General features: G+C 48.1%; 1 protein-coding gene across 1 annotated transcript in view; it reads right to left on the bottom strand.

Moving 5' to 3' along the window:
* RUNX3 (RUNX family transcription factor 3) overlaps positions 1 to 22,025 on the bottom strand; it is a 43,784-nt gene that overhangs the window by 8,108 nt on the left and 13,651 nt on the right. Inside the window, exon 4 of the mRNA XM_009563444.2 lies at positions 8,504 to 8,668. Within this exon, the coding sequence (XP_009561739.1) occupies positions 8,504 to 8,668 (165 nt within the window). The remainder of the gene's footprint in view (positions 1 to 8,503; positions 8,669 to 22,025) is intronic.

The following is a 22,025-nucleotide window of genomic DNA, read 5'->3' as shown; positions in this document are numbered from 1 at the left end:
TCCTCCTCAGCACTGCCCTTCCATCCTGTCTCCTTCTCCTCAGGGCTGACCCTCCATCCCATCTCCTTCTCCTCAGGACTGCCCCTCCATCCCATCTCCTTCTCCTCAGGGCTGACCCTCCATCCCATCTCTTTCTCCTCAGAGTGTCCCTCCACTCCGTCTCCTCCTCAGCACTGCCCTTCCATCCCATCTCTTTCACCTCACAATTGCCCCCATCTTGACTCCCTCATCTCAGAGGTGCCCCTCTATCCCATCTCTTTCTTCTCGGGGCTGCCCCTCCACATCACAGATGTGGACGCAGCTCAGAGCCACACAGGCCCCATGCCCGCCACCCCATCTGGGGACACTGGCCCTCCTGCCCTGCATCTGAGATCTCCACTGAAACAACCCCAGCAAGGTCCAAATAAAAGATCACCATAAACACCCTCCATAACCACCCAACTCAGCAGCAAAGTAACCCTCCCTCATGCTCAGCCAGCCCCCAAACGACAAACTGGAGCAAGCAACGTGCTAAGCAAATGCCAGGGAAATCGGAACCGGTGCAGTTGTACCCTTGGGCCCCACACTCCCTTTGAAATCACAGCTGACAACGTGCTTTAAAAATCACATCTCGTTGTCCCGTTCTCCAGAATCCAGCACATCTCAAACACACACACGTATCTGCGTAGTAGTGCTGCCTCCAAAGATTTACTACGATTTGCCTCCCTTACTCGCCGTCCAGCCCCCATTTGCTTCTTTGGACCCTGGCAATCTGAGCTTGAGTATTTCAGTTGTCCAGTTGCCAATCAAAATATTTGAAGGAAATGTTTATTTTCTTCTCGAAATCACACCAGCTGCTGCACTAACTGAATAAGCCCATTTAGCTGTAAGAATTTAACCATTGTAAGAGTGAATTGAGTCCCTCAACAACTCCAAAATCTGACCCAATCTATCAGCGGAAATGTCAATGTTTTGGATGGGAGTTTGGGGAAGTGTGGAATGTGTATTAAGTAAAAGCCATGTAAAGGTCAAAGCCCTGATTAGTAATGCCACTGTCTCCTCGTTAGGGCTGTGCTGCTCTTGGGACCGCGGAGGCCATGACACACCCTGTTATTTAATTGTGCAGCTGCAATTTGCACCTTTTGAGGACCCCCAAGTCCCCCCCTCCCGCACTTGGACCCGGATAGAAACAGGCTTTCAAAGCCACTCAGCCCCTTTCCACTCAGCCCCTTTCCAGATAAAACAACCGCATTCAATGACACAACAGCTTTCTTTTTTGCCTCAGAGAAAATATGAGTCTTTTCTTGGGAAGGATGGCAAGGAGATAAACGCAAAGAGCTGCCTCTGATGGGAGCTGAACCTCGGCTGCTTCATGGCAGAGCTGGGCAGGGCGGTGAGGGCTGGTCATGAGAAGTGGGGAGACTGGTTCGTGAGGTTGACGACCACAGAGGTTTCTCTGGGTATGTTCAACCACCTCCCTTAAGACCATGCTGGGTTTGGGACCTGTCGTGGATGGACCTAAACTGGTATCTGTGCCCCCGTTGGGTCAGGACGGGTGGATCTGCTCAGAGTTCCCTGGAAGCCCTCATGGAGCAAGTTTTTAGGGACTAATGGTAGTGATGTGCATCGAGGTCAGTAATGCAGTGAGGGTTTCCGCTGCCTCCTAATCCAGGAAAATACCTTTTTTTTTTGCCTGGAGAGAGGAAAGGGCAGCAAAACAACATCAAGATGTGCAAAGAGCTTTGAGGGACAATGAAACAACAAGCCCAGGGCATGGGCACAGAGCACAGAATGTATGTGGGCTCGATGTACAGCAGGAGGAAGATCTCATCTGGGGCCGCGCAGTGATGTATGGAATATAAGCAATTCCACAGCACTCAAGATATCACTCTCTGGTCCCCATTTTAAAGAAGCAGTGAACATGCAGTGGTTCATTGGATAAAGATGGTAATAAACCTAAGCATGTGTGTACATTACACACAAATACTCATAGTGTGTGGTACACACAGTATGAAAAATGGAAACGTAAAACGATCTTGGCAGTGTGGCACTCTCAGCCTGCCTGTATATCACTATTTTATTTATATGCATATATGTGCCTTGCAAAATTGTCATGAAAAATCTAGCCTGGGGGAAAAAAACCCCTCCTTTCCTGTCTTATGCCACAATGATTGACAACAACGTAAATTCTAATGATACTTTATGCTTATGTATATAATACAGATGCATGTGCAAGACAGAGCGGGGACAGAAATTCTCTCTCTGTATATTCTTTTGGCTATTTTTTCTCTACTGATTTCTGTGATGATTGGACCTCCAAGTCATCTTTCAGCATTTTTTTTGACCTCTCTTCCTCTCTGCTTGCTTCCCCTCATCATTATGGCTCCATCTGGGAACATGGAGAGGCAGGTGGCCAAAGACAGAGAGAATCTGCTCTGTACAGGAAGGTGCACGAGATGCATTTGATCTCTGATGACCTAGCTCATCTCTATAGAAGGCACGCTCTCCTCTACACCCACGCATGCAGGCACGCTCTCATGCCTCTGTCACATATGTGAACAAGTTCATTTGTTTCCAAGCCAGAGAAAACTAAAAAAGAAAACTGCCCCTTCCTCCCACCACACAAAAAATAGAGCAAAATTTATTTTTGGGGGAGGAGGGGAGGTGCTGAAAAAAAATGAGGGTGTGAACAGCATCCGTTGTTACACGCCCATGGAGCAATTGTTCTGTATCTGATATAGGCAGCTTACAAACTGGGTGCAAGTACTTCCTCCCCAGAGTTTGAAAAAGAACCCAAACCCCAAACCAAAACAACACACATGTCGCTTTATCACAGCATCGCCAGGCACCACCTCAAGATTGCAAAGGACATTTGCTGCTCAGTTTTCTAATTCTCTTCAAATCCCATGTGCTGCTGTTGCAGACATAGCCCCCCAATCCACCCTGATGAGCACTGCAGACTTAACTCTGCTTTCCTGGGTCCTCTCCCAGCACTTTCAATCAGACCCCAAAAATGCTGAGCAACAGCCTCCTGGTTTATACAGATGGGCAGGGCAGTGAGGCAGGGAAATTCCCAAGTATTCCCAGCTCAGTGAATCATACACCACATCTCAACATCCTCTGCAGACTCTTCAAGGTCTATTGGGATGCTCCCAACCATTTGTTGGACCCATCCTGTTCTTCTGGGGAGGACCTAGCTTCTAGCATCCAGTCTGGATTTATTCAGGGTCAGTTCAGCCTCATCTCCTGTGCCAGCACTGTCCTTCATAGCTTACATTAGCTCCTCTCTCACCCTGATGTTTACCCCCTGGATGTATTTACACAGAGCAATGAGCTCCGCTCCCAGCCTGCCTTTAGCTAGACTAAACAAGCCAGGCTCTCCCAGCTTCCTCTGCCTCTTCACTGTCCTCAGAGCCCTCCTCTGCCCACATCCCGCTGCCCACCACGCACCACATCAGGCTCGATCCCTGCCACTCCATCTCGCAAAGCTAATGAATAAACTAACGGTGCTAATTGGAGTGGGTGGGTGGGCTGAACGGGAAGCACTCCCTTGATTGCAGGCACTCCCTCTGGCCTGCCCGTGCTTTGCTCTTTACCTGTATTCAAAGGGTATTAAAAAAAAATTAACAAGCCCTGACTACATAAAAGGAAGTTGCTGAATTTACAACCCAGCCTGCAGCTAGACCACCGTGCCTGCAGAGCAGGTTTGGACCAGGCCAAGTCTGCCATGGGAAACCAACTGCAGAGCAGGAGCCTGATAGGGTAGGCTGATGGGCTGATGAGAGATAGGGCTCCTGCCCTGCGCTGCCACTCCTGGGCTGCACCGCAGCCAAGCAGCCTGGCAAAGCTCTCTTGCAGCCAGACCCTGGGCTGAAAGCTCCCCATTGGCAGTCTGAATGTGACAGGGAAGGTCCCAGCATAGCGAAAATCCCATGTCAAAGGCAGGATAGCATCCCTGGAGCCTGAGGCAAATTCATCTGGGCTTATTGTGAGCTCATCTGCTATTTCTCAGGAACTGCAGCACTATTGCCCCCAGAGCTGCAGCTGGGAGACAGAGGAAGCTGCATGCCAGTAGGAAAAGCAGCGGTCATGGGTGCTTGGACTCTCTCTCGGGGAATGCTCCCGTCCAGCACTGGCTTGTGCTTCATCTTAGTTACATACCAAATGCATTTAAGGGACATCCACTATGCAGTGGGCAGATGTAATTGAGAGGAGCAGAAGAGCAGTTTAAAGATAGGCATAGAAGCCTGTGGAGCCTGAAAGCAGGCAGGAAACCCATCTTAAACATGTTCCTTCCTTTGAGGCTGAAGCTGAATCCCACAATATGTTTTCTTCCCACTAATGCTTGCCTAGCTTCCTTTGGAAACAATTTAGTCTCTGCCCATGGTAGAATGTTTTTATCCATTAAGAAACGGATATTTTAAAGCAACCATAAGTCGATCTGGACAGGGATTAGGAAGCAGCGATTCAGTGTGTTTGCTGGGCCCATAATTCAGGACTTAACCTCAGAGCAGCCACGTTGCATTTCAGAAACAATAAGGCACTTGCTGCCTATGCCAAGAGGCTTCTTAAAAGTAACGTAATACTTTAAAAACGTATATTTAAAAAGAAAAAGAGAGAGAGCTATTACTCTAAATGCATATCGAGAAGTATTCAGCTGATGACTGGCCTAGGTTAAAAACTTTGCGCTGCCTGTAAGTAATGGATTGGAAATCAAGCTGATTAAAGGTGAGCATTTTCCCAATCAGGAGCTCTGGAAGCTTTTCACTAGCGAAGACAATGCCTCCCAAACTCTTCAGCAGACAGGGAGAGGCAGGATGGAATTTGCAAAAAGGATCCAGCATTTACTGTTTTCCCTGTGAAGTCAAGGGAATTTGGTTTCGCTGGAGCAATATGAAGAGTGTGCAAAGGGATGTTCAGTGCATTAATCAAACCAGCTTGCTTTCTTACTGATTTGATCAAATTTAAAATCACTTTGCAATTGTTGTTGTGTATGCAAGGCCCCTACATATTGCTGGACAATGCACACAATTGGTTTTGAGTGGTTGAAGATGTTCCCACCACAAAGCTAGAACACAGGAGCCGGCTGCGTGGGCGGTCCTCCTGTGTTGCAATGGGAGTAAAACAGCTCAGCAGGACTCGCTGCTGAAACATGAGCGAGGGCAAAGTGTCGCGCTGAGAATTGGGGGCTGCTAGGACCATCCCAGTTCTCCCCAGGAGGACGTGTGTCTGTCACCATCCCACTTCCCCAGAGCAAATGGGCCCTGAGAAGCAGATGAAAGTGGGCAGAAGCAAGTTTCTTCAACATCTTGCTTCACTTTTGAGAGCTACTTGGCTTTTTTTTTTTTTCAGCTAGAAGACAAAACTTGCAATGAAGCAAGCACGCAAGGCTCTGGCTTGGCGTGCCCTGTAATAAGGAACCATTTCAAGCCATTCTAATGACAGCTTGGTGTCTCACTGTGGAGACAGGAGAGCCGGGATTTCAAAACCTCAGATATTCCAGGCCTCACTGGAGAAGTTTGGGCCAAACCCTCAATGGAAGTAAATTGCTTTGCCCTGCTGAAGCCAAGGAAGCAGCACTGCCTGATGCTAGGGGACCTTCCTGTCCTACCTGCCCAGCTATCAGGACAGATTCTTATCACAGCTACACTGGGATGAACCCAGAATTACCCTATTTTCCCCACAAATCTGTGGAAATGGGAATAAAATCTGGTGTGTGAAGGGCTGCAAAAGTCTCTCCTGTTTGCCAACAGGTGTGGGAAGGAATTGATTCTTTGTCCATCTGCATGGAACAAGGCAAGACTGAAGGCAATGAAATACACTGACACTGGGAAACCAGCACAGGAGCAGGATCTGACCTGCTTGGCCATGGTGCTGAGCATGCTCTCCTCCTATGTTTCCTGGCATGCCCTGCAGAAACGATTGGTTTTCTTTTACCGGGAGGTTTTTGGTTTGAGACCGTTTAACCTCAGGATGATCATTTTACATGGGGGCTATTTATAACCTCAGGGGGCTGCTTTACTGAAAGTCTTCTGCAAGTGGCTGAGGGCCAGATTCTTCTCCTATTTACACCAGCGTCCTTGCTGTGATCTCCACAGCAGCTACAGTCTTCACTCTGAAGAAGGAAAGATTGCACTGGGCCAGAGTAAACACATCTCCAAAGGACCTCAATTCCTCCCAAAGATAAATACTCTCTCCTATATGTCTGTCTGCTTCAAAGCACGACCTCCATATGCTGTGTCCAGGTATTTGAGGTGCTTGAATCCCCCCTTGGTGGCTGAGGTGGTTTCTGAGCATCTTGGCTCCCCAGCCTGGTTTTGCCAGAAGCGGATTAGGAACCGCTTGTACAAACTGCTCGGTCAGCAGAAGTGGGAGGCCAAGCACCTCCGGCACACGAGCAGAGGGAAGGCTGCTGGGTGTAGGTGCTAGTGGAGGGAAAATCTGCCCCTCCACCCTCACTGGCCCCCTTTTAATCCCTGCACAGGGATGTAAAGATGCTAAAAATGTTAAGGTTGGGAAGGACCCAGGTAAAGGATAGCGAGGGCTGGATGAACTCCAGCCTGCCCTGTTCATCCCTCCTAACCGATATCTCATTATCCTTTTTGCTAATCGGCTTCTCATGTGTGCTACCTTGGAACGTGCCAAGTCGTGAGAATGACAGCCCTGTTAACTCCCATGTTATTCTTGGCATGGGCCAGGTTCCACTTGCTTGGGTTAAAATTATGATCTTTGTGAATAAGCTGTGTGTGTGAGAGAGAAAGAGGGTTTTTTTTGTTATTATTATGATTGGTATAGTCAGTGTTGTGTCAAAGGGACAGGGCTGAGATTAAAATTACGGAGCCAATTCTGCTCCCAGTTACACTGGTAAGAACCCACAGTAATTTTAAGACAGTTCCTCCAACTTGGGAACAAGGGAGCCAAGAGCAGAGCGTGCACAAACTGCCTTTTGCAGCATTCCTGGTACTTTGGAGTCACTCCGCAGGAATGAGCTGGGATGGCTAATTTTGTGTGTCTCCACTCCTGCTGTCACTTGACATTTGGGAATTTGGCACTGATGGCAGCTTGTGGCCAGTTCCATTTTTTTTACTTGTTGAATTTGTGTCATCACCTGATTCTTTGCTCCAAACGACGATCTTTGGGTTTCTGGCACTACAGGGGACCAGGCTAATTTAAAATATTCTTTTTTTTTTTTTGCTTCCCCCAAGAATCCCTTCTTATGCAGCCAACAAGACGAGCCTATAAAATTCTTTTTCTCTCTCCCTTTTGCTTTTCTTAACAAAAATCAAATCATAACCCTACCCAAAATGCCCAGGTTCTTCTCATATACCATGCTAATATCAATGAAAATTCCAAGCATAAAGATTTGCATTTCAATGAGAAATAAATTAAATTTTCACTGTAATTTGGGTTGGAAGGAGTGGGGCAGCCTTTACAGTTCAGGTAACATTTTCAAACATGTTTTTTTTTGCACCTGAGACACCCTCTTTGCCAATGACACTGAGGTTTTCTGACACCTATGTGACTTCAGAAAGTGCAGCGTAAAGACTTCTGAGACTTTTCAATGTGAAACCTTTCAATCACCAATACTCAAAATGCAAACAGCTTGACTACGGTCCCTTAAAACCTTGTTAGTATTTGTGCTGATTTGCAAAGGAAAGCGTCACCAAGATGAAAAATGCACGGAAAAGCAGCACGATTCACACATGGACAGAAGAACAGTCTCTCTTAATACATTGTGGTGATGTCTGGCTGTGCTGAGAAGTGCAGCAAGCCGGGAGCAGGAAGACAGTTGGATATTTTCAAACTGAATGCTTAATTTGGGACTGAAATTCAGATCCATGGGAATCAGTAAACCGACCTCTCTCGGGTAGCTCTGGTGGCAATTCCTACCTCTTTCCTGGCACCAAGCTATAATGCAGATTCACAGGGAACGCCCGAGGGCTCAGCTATGCCGATGGCAAATATGGGAAGAGCAAAGTCTCTGTGTATGTGCACGCGTGCGCCCATGCAGGTGTGCATACATGTGGGGAATTATGCTGGATTTGGGTGATGGATCACCAGACTTGGCATAAACACAATGCAAAAAGATAAGAAACCATTTGGATTAGCATGTAAAGTATGATACACCCTTTCTAGTTGATGTGTAGCCATCTACGCGGGCGCCTTCATGTCAAAGAAACTACTGGAGTCAAAGTCGGTTGCTCTGATCTCCCGCATGTTCCTCCTGTAACTGCTCAGTTTTACCTAGGATCCCATATGTAAAGGTGCACAGAGAGAAATCTCTGGGGTTTATGATTCAGCGAATTTGATGGAGTGCAAAATGATTTCCAGAGCCAAGAAACCCAACCAAAACCCTCCCTGCCCCCAGGCAGGGCTCCTCACCCAGCAGAGAGCTGGACTCCAGCCCTAAAATACCATCCGGAGGGAAGCTTGCTCAGCCGGGATGGCTCTGTTCCCTGCCCAGCTGTGTTGAGAGCACAAGGGGTTAGGGTGCAACGCCAGGCAGGGACACCCAGCCAGTTACCTTGTATTGGAGTTTGAGCCTGGGACCCAAAGTGGCCTGGGGTGCTGAGGGATCCGCGGGGACTGGGTGTTGTTGGGGTGACTCTCATGGACTGGCGCAGCCGTTCCAGCTCCCCGTAGCGGTCGGTGAAGGGTTTGGCTTGGTCTTCTAGCTTTTGTCTGTGCCCTAGAACATGATAAGAGAGTCTGGTATCCAATCAATTCCCCTTTGGCTACAGCACCTCGGTTACACACAAAGTCAGTGCAGTCTCCATCTTCACAGGTTGCTGTTATTTGCACGAGGGTAACGCGTGGCGGTTCCCTGAGAGGCGCTGCAGTGTTGCATGCGCACAGAGGAGGACATTGTGGTTCAGACAGATGAGGCCAACCGAAGGAGGGACACAGATAGACCCGCATGAGAGGCCCTAGATCACCCAGCAAGTCAGCGTCCAATCAAGGAGCAGGATGCAGGTTCTGGGGTCAGGGTGCCTTGTGCTGTGCCCAAGGAAGCAGCCTACACCAGCCTTCTCTCACTCCAAACAAGGAGGGGAGGCATGTGCAAGGCAGGATTAATATTTTCCGGCATTTTGATGATTGGGGAACTAGCGAAAGAAACATTGCATTTTAAGTATTTTCTATAGCATTTGTTGTGTGCACAAAGCATAAACAGTCATCTTACTCCAGCCCCCTCAGATCTGCCCACCCGTGGGACCAGAGCCAAGCAGGCCGGCAGAGGTTGCAGGAGGAGGGAAGGGAGCAGCCCAGCCATGGTACCACACGTTGGCCATCTCACTTTGCTGCTTCCTGTTCCTCTTTTCCTACCCGTAAAACGGAGAGATTATTCACCTACCTTCCCCAGGCAGCACAACAGCTAATGAGCGTTTGTAAAGCACTCCCAGCTCCTTAGGTAGCAGCTGCTGGAGCAGGGCAATAATTATTAAATTTATGCTAATTGTCCCTAGGCAAGAGGTGCATGAATTACACTTGATACATAACTTTCGCATTTTACTGTATTAATCATCACCAAATGGCTTCACTCTCTCTGGGACGGATTCCAGTCTCAGTTACACCCGCATGAAGCTGGAGGGACTCCAGAAAAGCTGAAGCTGCTTCAGTTTTTACATCAGTGCCAGGTTCAGACCTTGGATCCTCCTTGCTCTTTACCTGCCGAAGCCAGACGGCCATACAACAACCCCAGCTCTCTGCACCTGTCATGAAAAGACCTTCCCAAGGTGGCAAACGCCTTATCCCAGCATAATCAAGAGCACAGCTCCAGGGCAGTGGAGGTGTGCAGGCATGCCGGGGAGATAGGAAGGGAGCTGGGAAGAAACCCTTCTGCAGCTCTTCTGAGAGCTGAGCCTTATCAGATCCAGTCTATGGCCCAACATCCACCAAGTCAAGCTCAGTTCTCAATGGCTTTTAAGAAGAAAAGTGACGCATTTAAAAGGTGAAAAATGCAGCCACCTCTTGCTCGTACCCCCCTTCCCTCCCCCCTCACATCTGTGTAGCGTGTCAATTTATAGCAAAGACACAGAAAGTCCCTAGACTTCCTCCTCTTTAAATCTGATGGCTGATATCTTCGCATCTTGCATTCGTTTGGCTCGCTCTGCTCGGGCTGCACTTGCCAGGCTGTCTGCAGAGACATCAGATGGTTCAGACAGGAGCATCAGGATCTGGGATCTCACACTCCCAGCCGAGCTCCCTACCACGGTGTTGTCCATGGGCATCCCAACAGTAAACTGTCCACAGCCACAGTTCTTGAGAGGCTTTGAACCTCCCCTGGGAGCTCCACATCCAAGTGAGCCCCACCATCCCCCTCAAATCCTACAATCCCCAGGCTCCTGGGTGTGTAAAAACAAAAAGTGAACAAAAAAGTGCTGACACCAGAGAGCAAAACTTGGTAAGGACAAACTCCCAGCAGAAAGCAAAACCCAGCAGTACTTCTGAGTATCTTCCCTGCTGTGTGAAGCAAACCAAGGAAACCTTAAATCAACACCACGAGTGATCTCTTCTAATCTCTGTGCATCCCTAGACCTTTGGCATCTCTGTGTTATCTGAAAACCTTCAGAGATGTAAGAAGCATCTATCACGGGGTATTTGTCCTTTCCTCAAGGGAAAAGGCATGTGCATTAAAGTGTATTATTTTGGTCCACATTTTATTATTTCAGTATACGTTTGAGCACAGAAGAAGAAGAAAAATCATTTATCATTTTACCTTTAATCAGTTTTCTCAGGCAGAGCTAAGTAGAGAAGCCAAAAGGTTGTCAAGACCAAGTTCCAGAAAAATTTAATGGAAACTAAATATTCCCTCTCTGTCTCAGCCAAAACCCTGTCCTGCAGTAGCATCTGGCATGTGATAGAGAAGAATCCTGAAAAATAAATCAAGAGATCTCTATGCTGATAATGTTTTTAAAGATTATTCAGCTGTACAACTTAACCAAGGGCTTCGTGTGGCTGCATCATGCTCCACTGTGGTAGCTCTGTCCCCACACTGTTGGAATGTGGGCACAGCCCCATGGGGTTTTTGAGCCTCAAATAAATAGCAGTGCTGTACTTACACTCTCTAAAAGGGGCTGGTTTGTGGGGAGATCCAATACTTAAGCTGAAAGAGGGGAGATTTAGATTAGATATTAGGAAGAAATTTTTCCCTGTGAGGCACTGGTACAGGCTGTCCAGAGAAATTGTAGATGCTCCATCCCTGGAGATGTTCGAGGCCAGGTTGGATGGGGCTTTGAGCAACCTGATCCAGTAGAAGGTGTCCCTGTCTGTGGCAGCGGTTTGAAACTGGATGAGCTTTAAGGTCCCTTCCGATCCAAACGGTTCCGTGACTCTACGATTACCAGCAAAATAAATCAAACCCCTAAAACTCTCCTGATAAAATGAAAGTAGAAAACTAGATGCAAATGTAAATCAAAGCAAACACAGGGGCTCATTTAGGATTGAAATCCCGGAGGAGAGTGTGGACCCTTCCTAACTCTCCTAGACACTCTCTAGTTTGTATCTCATTCTGTCTCCATGACTGGGACCTGGCAGCGCTACAGCGTATGAAACAAGGCAGCGAATGAGTTAAAAACCACCACCTTGGTCTGCCAACCCTCTTTGGTACAGGCTGTCTCCCCAGGACTTCCTGCCTCTTGTCACTTAGAGCTAAGGACGTCAGACTTTGTCACGCAAGAGAGAATTGCTATTAATGGGTTTCTTTCATCAGAATAACCTGAGCTTTTTAATTTCTGCAGCGGTTGGCTTCATTAAAAGCCCTTCCCCATCTACCCACAGCTGTCATGGAGAGGAAACCAATGTCGTCAAGTGAACAATAGCTCATACCTTAGAGAAGTGGAAGGTGGTTTCTAGCTTAACCCAAGGACTGACTAAAAGCCTCCTGAAGCCAGTGGGTGGATTTTCAACTGACTTCAAGCAGCTCCAGACCTCATCCCAAGAAATCTATCTGAGAAGTCATGATCACCTCGATTTGTGAATTTTGGGGCATGAAACCTACTGTTGGGTTGGAGATTTTGCATTGCATTTCCTGCTGTGCTAGCACTGGCTTGCAGGTCAGTATTTATCGAAGCAGTAGTCCTTAGTACTATAAAATGACAGCAGCTACTGGCCTGAGGCACTTCTTGTCAACAGCGCAAGGGTTTTAATGCTGGATCGGGTTTCGGATTCAGTTAACTCCGATATTGAACGTGACATGATGTAAACATTCACAGATCACCTACGATCCTGATGTAATAACAAGATCCGTATCTGTATATCAAACAAACGATCCCATTGAACACTTCCCAGCTGGAAGAGCTGATGTGAATTTGACACTTTGGGCCAGTAATAAGAAGCATACTGGAAGTTTTGGGTGTTTCCTTGGAATGCAGACAGCGAAACAGTGTACTCCACACTGGAGCTCAGGCCCTCAAAGTTATGATTTAAAGACATGCTTTCTGCACTAAAACATTTCAAAGACCAAACAGACCCTGTACTTCCTTCTAGGAATGTGCAGCTTGATGTGGCTTCTGAAGCTGGGACCTGGATAGGGTTTTCAGGTTTTCAGGCAGTGGAGGGGGTGTCCGCCATGTTCACCAAAAGCAGGGTATTTCCCCACATTACTGAGATGAAGAATATAAAGTTGATCAAAGTTGGAAGGGGCTCCAGGAACTTCATGGTTTGAGTGATTCCAAAATCTCTGAGCTGGCAGATTTGATTTGAAAAAAAAACTTCGAGGTGCCTGGCGTCCCGTTCCCCTGTTTTATCTGTGCTTAGATGTAGATGGGACTACAGTCAGGAGAGAAAAGGAGTTGCACAGCCTGCTTTCCGATCTCACGGGCTTAGATTTGGATGTCACGTTCATCCCCATCCCCACCATAGCCCTGTGCTACTAAACGATGGGAGAGCAGATGGTGGGAAGTGGCTTGGCCCTCTTCAGGCGCCTTGCTGCGAAACGCTGGTGGCAAGCTGGAGTGAAGGAAACACGAAGCGTTTCAGCTTGGGGAGGATGTTCATTAACACACATTTGTAGATATTTCCTTAGCTCCACTGATGAGGAGGCAAGAACCATGAGAGTGTAGCATGGGCTGGGGCAGCAGCTTGAACTGAGCCATCAGTGGCCACAAAGGCCCCTGCTCGTCCACCTTCAAAGCAAGGCTCTAAGCATCCTGCTGGCAAGTAGGATCCTCCACCTAAGGCTCCGGTCATATATTAACAGCCAGACTCTATGGCTTAGCTGAGGAGGAGCTCACCAGGAGCACCCCTTGCAGTCATGCTGCACACAACCCAGTGGCTTAGTCTCTACACACCCATGAGAATGGACCACAAGAAAGCAATCAGCAGTGGATAAAACCCCGTCTCAATGCACAAAACACCTTTCAAATTCCTCTTGTAGCCCTCAAAATGGGTACTTCAGAGAGACGCACCAATCCTCTTACAGAGGGTTGACTTTTTTCCCAGTCCGAGTCTCGGCTAGACTATCAAGTCCTGGCGTGTGCTCTAGAAAGAAGCCACATGTGAAACGTCTGTGTTATGGGAACAGCGGGCCTGTCCCTTACAGCAGATGCTGGTGTGGTTTCATCTTTGCACACCTATTGCACAAGACGTAAACATCCCTCAGGTTCTCCCTGGAAACCCACCTCCGGCTCCAGACTCGCCATGGGAAATTCCCTGCCAGGAAGAGTTTGGTGGAGCCCCACAACCAGAAAAAAAGGAATGGGAGAATAGCAGGGAGATGGGAACCGGGCTGCCAATAGCACTGGCAACTGGAAGGGACTCAAACATGACATCTCCGTGGAGGAGGACAGAGATCTCCACCAAGCTCCGGTGAGCAACAGCAGCTGGCAAGTACCAGCGCTACCTCAGCCTGCTTGTAAAAGTTGAAGCCCAGGAGTTCACAGAAGGGAGCAGGAGGAAAATGTTAGAGGGAACCGTCTCTTCTGCTGCTGAACAAAGTCAAGCACAGATAACTCATTATTCACACGTTTGAAGTTGGGCTGTTTATGCCATTTGGAAAGAGAATCAGTCACAGTGAGACTTTGCTTTGGTTTCCTCTGGCTTTCGTGAGACACTACCGCTACTGTCCTTCTCCAGCTTGGAGAGAAAGGGGAGTGTATCGCAATGCGCCTCGGCTCGCATGTCCTGGCAGAGGATTCACACTGACTTGAACAACGAAAAGAAAATAATATTTAAGGGGGTGGGGGAGAGAATTAAGCGGGAAAAAAAAAAAAAAAGAAAAAGAAGCAGCCTGCTAATTTATAAAGCTTTTTTAGCTGGTGGTGGTCTGAGATGAATTGGCTTCCTCTAAAAGGATGAAAATAAATATCACTTTTTTTTTGAAGGAAATAGGCTGGCTCCCAGCCAGCTGGCAGGAAGCACAGAGATATGTTGCATTTACAGTAGTTTTTTTACTGTCTGAAGCTCCAGCAGCGGGAGAGATGTTCATTCGAGGCAGCCTGGTATTGATTAGCTGGCTTTGCAAGCCCCTAATCTCCTCTCACTTACGGGTTAGTCCCTCGACTTTGCCTCTGCCTCTCTCCCTGCCCACCCTGCAATGGGAGCCCTTCCAAGCAGGGCAGCTTCTTATAAATCCTATTGTGGCCTTCTGTTACACTGGGAGACCCCAAAACTAAGTCCTCTGGCTGGAAAAATAAAGCAGGGCATTAATTCAGATATTGAAACAGAAATCCAGGGTAGTATTTCCAAAAGCTCCTGGGATGCGAGCACCGTGGCCCATGTTCAAATCAAAAGGAATATCATGCCCAAATTTCCATGCAACTTCAGCACAAATTCCTGAAGGACATGGGCTTCTCATTCCCAGGGTTTCAGCAGGGAGACTGAATCTTTCTGAATTTGCAAAGATATTTAAAGCACTTAACAGTGCAGGGAAAGCTGGGGGCATTCTTGGGAGCAGACTGGGTAAAATTCATCAGGTTTAAGCATTTAATGCACTTGTGCCTTACTGAAAATCCCCACAAGTGCTTTCCTGCATCTTCCCATCCTTAAAGACCTCTGAAAATCCGTCTCTGAGACTGCAGAGTGAATTAGGTGGGGTTTAAAAATTTTGATTTGCAGATCTGAAAACTCATGAACTGACAGCTGGGTGCACATCTGCGGGAAACACAGCAACTTTCATAACAGGGTGCAAAACCCATCACCTTGCTGACTTCCCTGCAGTTTGCTCCCATTTCGGGGAAGGCAAAATTCATTTGTGGGCTGTGATCCAGCCCTCATGGAGTTCTGCAAAACTCTTGATTCAAAGATTTCAAAGCTGGGTGCTTGGAAGGAAGCAGGCAGATCTCAAGGACATCCAGCTGGTATTGCTTCAGTCGTGTCTGAGATCATATTTTCAACTGCATAAATTAGCTGTCACTGTGCAGATCAGTGGAATGATGCCAGTTTACACTGAGTTAATGACTGCTATCTAACAACTTGAACTGGGACCTGTGTGGTACCAGTATGGCTGGTTTTTCCCAGTTAATAACCTGTACCATTAGGGCAAGCACATCAGATTCCTTGGGGTGACATTGGTTAAGGATACTCTGCCCAGGATGGGGAAGACTGCCTGTTGGGTTCAGACCTGTGCAAGGAATGTGCAGTGGTGCAGCTAATGGATATAAGACGCATCTGATGCTGCAGGGCCATGCGGCAGCCAACTGCATGCTGTAGCATTTTGCCAGCTGGTTCTCTGCTCTTGGTAACACTGCACAACCCAGATCAGACCCAAACTTTCCCAAGGTTTGAGGATGCTGAGTGCTGGGTTTCCCCTTTGCCCTAGGACAGAGCTGGAGCTGAGCCCTGACTTCGAATGTTAATATCCCCTGATCCCAGGACTGAGCTCCAGGCTCCATCTCCAGAGACTGGCTGGTATTTCAGATAATTACAGCTCATGATGAGCTTTGCCAGCGCACACAGAGCAATGCCATAAGCAAGAGCCCCAGAGCAATGCTACCTGCGCAGCGCCCTTAATCCTCTCTGCAACACTTCTCCTCCAAAGCCAAAAGAGCAGAGCTGTGCATGAGCTTACGGCAGGCAGAGGGACTGCGCTGGGCTCTGTGGCTGCGGGCAGCGTGGTGCTGCCAAGCTCCTACTCGCTCCCGCGTGCGGTTTGAGGATGTTCTTGGCTGGGAACCTCCACATGGGGAGGTACAGCACCACAGGGCTTGCCTGCTCAGCACCTTCCCACTGCCATTATCCTTTGAGAAAGGGCCGAGAGACTGCAACGAGCACCAGGGATGCTCACCACATCCTGCCCCCTCTCACTACACCATGTAGATTCACTGGAAAGAGCACAACGAAATAATGCAAAATCATGTCTAAGCACCTTCCGCTGCAGGAGATCATTTATCTCTGGCTGATTGCAGAACAGGTGACTGGTCTTCAGCAGCGGAAGAGAAGGGTCTTAGGAACTAAATTTCATCTCACTCTGAGTCAAATCCTCTTCCTCCCTTCGCCACATCATCAAAGTGATTGGTTGTGCTGATAAGCCACGAGATGTGTCCTGCCCTGACATCTGATGTGATCTTGTGGTTTTGTTTGATAGTTCTGGTCCTTTAGCTGTTGTCTTCCCTGAAATGAAACTTGTCTTTTAGCACTGACTATTTTTTTTTCTCTTCTCCAATCCATGACCTTTCACACTCTCCTTCTGAACTTGCAAATCCTGCCTGAGGAAAGCAGAGCTAGATTGCATTAACAAACCTGCGACACCCATTCCCAGCTACAGCTCAATAAATCCTCATCAGCAACAACCTCCACATACATGCAACGCTCCCCCATCACCCATTGCCCAGCGGGTTATTAGATCCACTTTACAAATGGGTAAAACTGAGGCACAGGGCAAAACACTGCCACTTTACAAAGGAGTGAAGCCCACCATCATCCTTGCTGTAATAGTCCCTGGTACTCCTGTCTAGTGCCAATGTGTCCCGCCACCTGCATCCCAGCCCACTTGCCTCTTTGCAAGGCTCCATTCGGGCCACACCACTGGACTCCATAGGAATTTCTTTTGCCATTTATTTGTACAGCACCTGGCACAACTTGCTCCTATGTGCAGCATGGAAACAGCCCACATCCTTCTGCACAAAGCCATCAAAGCAACTCAGTTCTCCAAACATCCCCATTCACGAGAGAATCTTTTGCTCCAGTTTAGCCTCTTCCAAACACATTATCAATGCCCACTTGTCCCGATTCTCATTTCTTTTTGAAGCCAGAGCAGGTATGCCTCTTCCACCCCAGCTAAGAATCGTGCCCTGGGGTTTTCCTGAAGCTTTCAAAAGCAGGAGGTGTTGCAACCAATTTCAACAAAGATTTCTTTGTACAATGCAAGCAAAAATAATTTCTCTGTGCTGATTCTCACTACTGTTTTGCTTAGAAAATATTGGCCATTTTTAAGTGAAATTATTTTGAAGTTATTATGCACCAAGTGATTGTAAAAGGAGAAGTAGAATTTACTGTATGTGGCAAGTAAAATAATTAGAGGAATGAATTAATTGGAGTCCATATAGTTTTGGTTCTGAGGCTGGCATTACAGCCTTGAGCTGCAGCATCGAATACCCAGGCAAGGCAAACTCCTTGCTTCAAGTGCAGTCAGGCAACATTTGCCCCTAGTCTGCTCTGCCCAGGGAATGCTCTGTAACCCCCTAGGTGTCCCCCAGGGCATCCCTGTGCCCTGTCAAGGGAACAGGTCCCACATGAGGCCGGGTGCTTGCACAGCCTAACCTCCAGGAACCCAGCACCGGGCTGCTTTTCTCCCCGAAGGATTTTTATCCATCGCCCCTCATGGAGCTGAGCCCCAAATTCCCTTCATTTTGTCTTTGCAGGATTGGGCCCCGAAGGGGTTAACTGGATTGCAGTGCCTATAAGAAATTAGAGGAGGAGGTAGTTTAACATAATTTCTTGTGACGCATGTATCAACAACCATCCTGAACTGCCTCTGCAAGAAAACACTGCCCTGGATGGTCTGGGCAGATACCAAAGGGTGCAAATTTCCCCACCGGGATCAAAACACATTAGCAATGGGAATACAAGCAGAGAAACCCTCCTTTGCGGCAAGTACTGATTTGCAAGGGCTCCTGCATGAACTTGGGAGCCCCAAGCCTTGCGCCGGCATCTCCTCCTCCCTCCCCACCCAAGGGCCGGCTGCTGTACCACCACCCGTGGGCCTTCACCATGCTGAGATGCGGGTTCTGCCTCCCACCTGACTGCTCACTTTGAAGGTCCCAGTAAATGGGGTGTTAGGGTGGGTTTTAAGGGATCTGGCAGAGAGCAAGCGGTACATCATGCTCCTCTTGAGCTGCTTGGTAGGCTGTGCAGTGATAGCACCGATGTCATGCCATCCTCCCAGCCCCTCGCCCCAGCCAGCATTTGCTTTTTATTTGTCTCCATCCAAAGAGCAAATGGGAGGGAGAAGGGTGTGATGGAGCTGAACGGTCTCCATGCAGGACGAACAGGGTGGCCATGGCTCTCGGGCACTGTCCATGCAAGTGCCCCATCCCAGGCACCTACAACCCCCGTGGCAGCCAGGGGGACGGCAAAGAAACCACTGAAAAAATTATAAGATTAAAATATGCTGGATTTCCTATGCCTGCCTTACTTCAGGACACCCCAAAAAGCTCTTCCACTCCTCCAGGCTGGATCAGCAGAGGGAGAAGCCATGAACTCTGCACAGGCTCCACCTGGCAAAGCCAGAGGCTGGAGCATGGCCAGGACTAGCTCCAGGCAGCAGCATCCCCCCGTGCCCAAGGGCTGCCATGGAGAAGCACCATGGCAAGAGCGATGCCGATGCTCCCAGACAATCATATGGAGCCTACAGGATTTCGTGAAACATCCATTTCAAGTGGCTGCAGCAGGTCCAGAGTAGGGATTTAACGGAGAAGCAAGAAAGTGTTGCTCAGGACTTCCTTCTTTTCCTCCCTAGAGAAGGAGATGGGGCTCAAGAAGTGGGAAATCAGGGTATTTAAGCACATTTTAAATTAGAACAAATCACAGCATTTTCACATTGACTACTGTGCAGGAAGAGGTGAGGTTATTTAGTTATTTAAATGATCTTATTGGTTTGATTGATTTTGGGTTTTTGTTTTGGTTTTTTTCCCCTTATTTTCCCTTTTTCTTCATTGTCGCCCCCCTTCTTTTTTTCCTAATTCCCGGACAAACTGGTAAATGTCTGTATATTTATAACTAGCTAAGGACAAGCAGAGGAATAAAACAAAAGACCCTAATAATACCCCAAACTATCACCCCACGGGAGCACTTCAGCACTAAGCCTGCTTTTAATTACAGAAACATCTCGAGTTCAAGTTTTACGCATCCCCATGAGGAAGCCTCTTTGCCAAGATAAAGATCTGGAAGCAGACAATACTGGCACGACACAGCCCTCATCCTGGGTCTCCATTTGAGCTTCTGAGAAGTGCAAGACCCTCTAATAATATATGATCTCTTCTCCGAGCACTTCCCAAAGCCATATCAAACCTCTGAGGGGAAAAGACACAGCAAACATGGGGTGGCAATGACCCAGGTACTCTACAGACTGTGGGGTTCCAAAATTGCCCGCAGGAATATCGTAAGAGGGGATAGTTTTGCCTTTGTTCCTCTTTGGCTCCCATCCTTCAACCCCATCTGACTGCATCACTCCCTCTTCTTCATCCTCAGCTATTTTGGCTGCTGACTCGTACCTGTGTCTGCCACTCGGTAGACCCCGATTCCCCCGCATGTCCCCTCTGGGTTTCATTTCACCATCTGGATTCATGCTCCAATGCGTCTCCCTGAGCCTCCCTGCAGTGCACCCGAGCCCTGCAGAGCTCTTCTCTCAAAGTTGCTTCAATTCATAACGAACCCATGAGACAGCCTTTTTTTTTTCCCCCTTCTGTGCGGAAGAAGCATAGTGTAGATTTACACAAATTCTGCGCCCCCCCCAGCACAGGTTCAAAGCATCCCAAGACACCAGGCTGGGAGGCAAACAACAGCTTTGCCGTGGGGTTCTTGGCGTCAGAAGTGCTCCCCAAGACTGGCCCTGCCTTTCTCAGAAGTGCCACCAATTTCCCTTCCGTGAAGGGACACCGTGTACTACAGCACCCGGCAGGGTCAGGATGTGATGGGTGAATTCATAGATCGGTCACTTTTCTCGATGATAACAGAAATGTTTCTGCTTTATCTTCTTTTCTCTCCTCCCCACCCCCCCCCAAAAAAAACACTGCAAATGCGGGAAGCCCTGAAGAGTTGTTCTCTGCTACAATTCGCAAGGAGTCAGAAATCTCACCAGCAATCACCAACGCTTTTAAAGACATCACTATCCAGAAGTTAGAAAGGCAATAATAACCAACTCTGCAATACATTAAACATGACATTTGGTACTTTTAATGGCATTTAAGCCATTAAGGCATAAAAAACATAACACTGCTAAAGAAATCAGCTTGCGCAGGGCTGCTGTACCCCAGGAAAAACAAACAGGAGCCTGGAATTCACACTATGGGGAAGTCCACATCGCTGAAACCCTTCAAATCTGAGCCCTCTGGTGCAGAGGGGCCGACTCAGCTCTTCAGCCTCATCCAGTTGCCATACAACCGCAGCTCTGGGCGAACGGCCCTCGCTTTCAAATACATAAAGCCCAGGCGTAGATAAGGCAAAAATGCCATGGAGCTGGTTTGGAGGTCAAAGCCAGTGCCGAGCAGAGCGGGCAGTGGAGAAGGACATTGCTGTGGGGATGCATACAGACCAACTTGAATGCATGCAACCGTCCAGATTAAAGCACTGAAACTTCCCAGAACAGCCTGTGGCGAATACAAGTCATAGAATCATTAAGGTTGAAAAAGACCTCTAAGATCATCCAGTCCAACGGTCAGCCCAACACCATTGTGTCGACTAAACCATGTCCCCAAGTGCCATGTCTACATGTTTTTTGAACCCCCTCTGGGGATGGGGACTCCACCACTGCCCCGGACAGCCTCTGCCAGTGTTTCATCACTCTTTTGGTAAATAAATTCTTTCTAATATCCAATCAAAACCTCCCCTGGTGCAACTTAAGGCCATTTCCTCTTGTCGTATCACTTGTTATCTGTGAGAAGAAAACCCGGGTACTCAGCCTTCCACACGCCTGCTCAAAACCCATGGGCAGGATAAGAGGCTTCAGATTAGGGCAACACCATCTTATAGAGAACCCCTGCTGATTTCTAGTTGTTAACATCATTTTGGTGTCTCTGCAGAGCTTGTTCTAATTAACAGAGTGGAACATTGCACCTTTTTTCCCTTCCCCAAGTAAAACGGGTTTCAGTTTTACTACTGCTGGTAGCAAATCTCAGACTTTTCTGCAGCTATGATGGGCAGGGAAAGGAGTGGGAGAATTGCTAGCATCAGTAGCGAATGTTGCTAGTATGGTCCTGCAGATCCTTTTTCCCCTCTAGCCTCAAACTGGATCATCTACTGGGAATAAAAGTGGGGGAAAAAGGAATTCACAGCACAGACTCATCTGAACTCAAGAAATATGGATTAGGCTGTACGTTACATCAAAACAAAGAAGTGAGAAAGGCTTTTTCAGGGTGATTCATGGACACACTAGGGTTCAGGGAGCCAGGGCCAGCAAGGTGCTGGGCGTGAGATGAGAATCGAGATGGAGGTGGTGAGATACCGGGGTGTAGGCAGTGGTGCCAAGGTGTACCTGATGCAGGACGGCATGATTCAGGGCTCTGATTTTATCAGCACAGCTACAAGGTGGATAAAGAAGCCACACCGAGGTTACGTGTCATCCGTGGTAAGTGCTGATACAACCCTTTCTCCTCCTTGACTGCCACCTGGGCAGCACAAGTGCAGCTGGAAGAAATGCCCTTGGCCTTTCTGGGGACACTCAGCACCACAGGCACTTGCCTCCTGCAGCCACCCCAGTATCAACAAACTCCAGGATGGATTTACAGACAGGATTTTTTTCCCTTTACAATCAATTTTTTTTTTTCCCAGTTTTTTCTTTGCCTTTTTTGCCCCATACTTGAAGCCAAGAGCTCCCAGTGCTCAAGGGCAGCCAGCACCCAAGCCGCAGCCTTCTTGCGCCCACTGACTGCCAGCACCCCGGGGACACAGAT

This window comes from Cuculus canorus, chromosome 22 (assembly GCF_017976375.1).
Source record: "Cuculus canorus isolate bCucCan1 chromosome 22, bCucCan1.pri, whole genome shotgun sequence".
Lineage (NCBI taxonomy): Eukaryota > Metazoa > Chordata > Aves > Cuculiformes > Cuculidae > Cuculus > Cuculus canorus.
The sequence above is the reverse complement of the archived record's forward strand: the minus strand, read 5'-3'. Positions and strand labels throughout refer to the sequence as shown.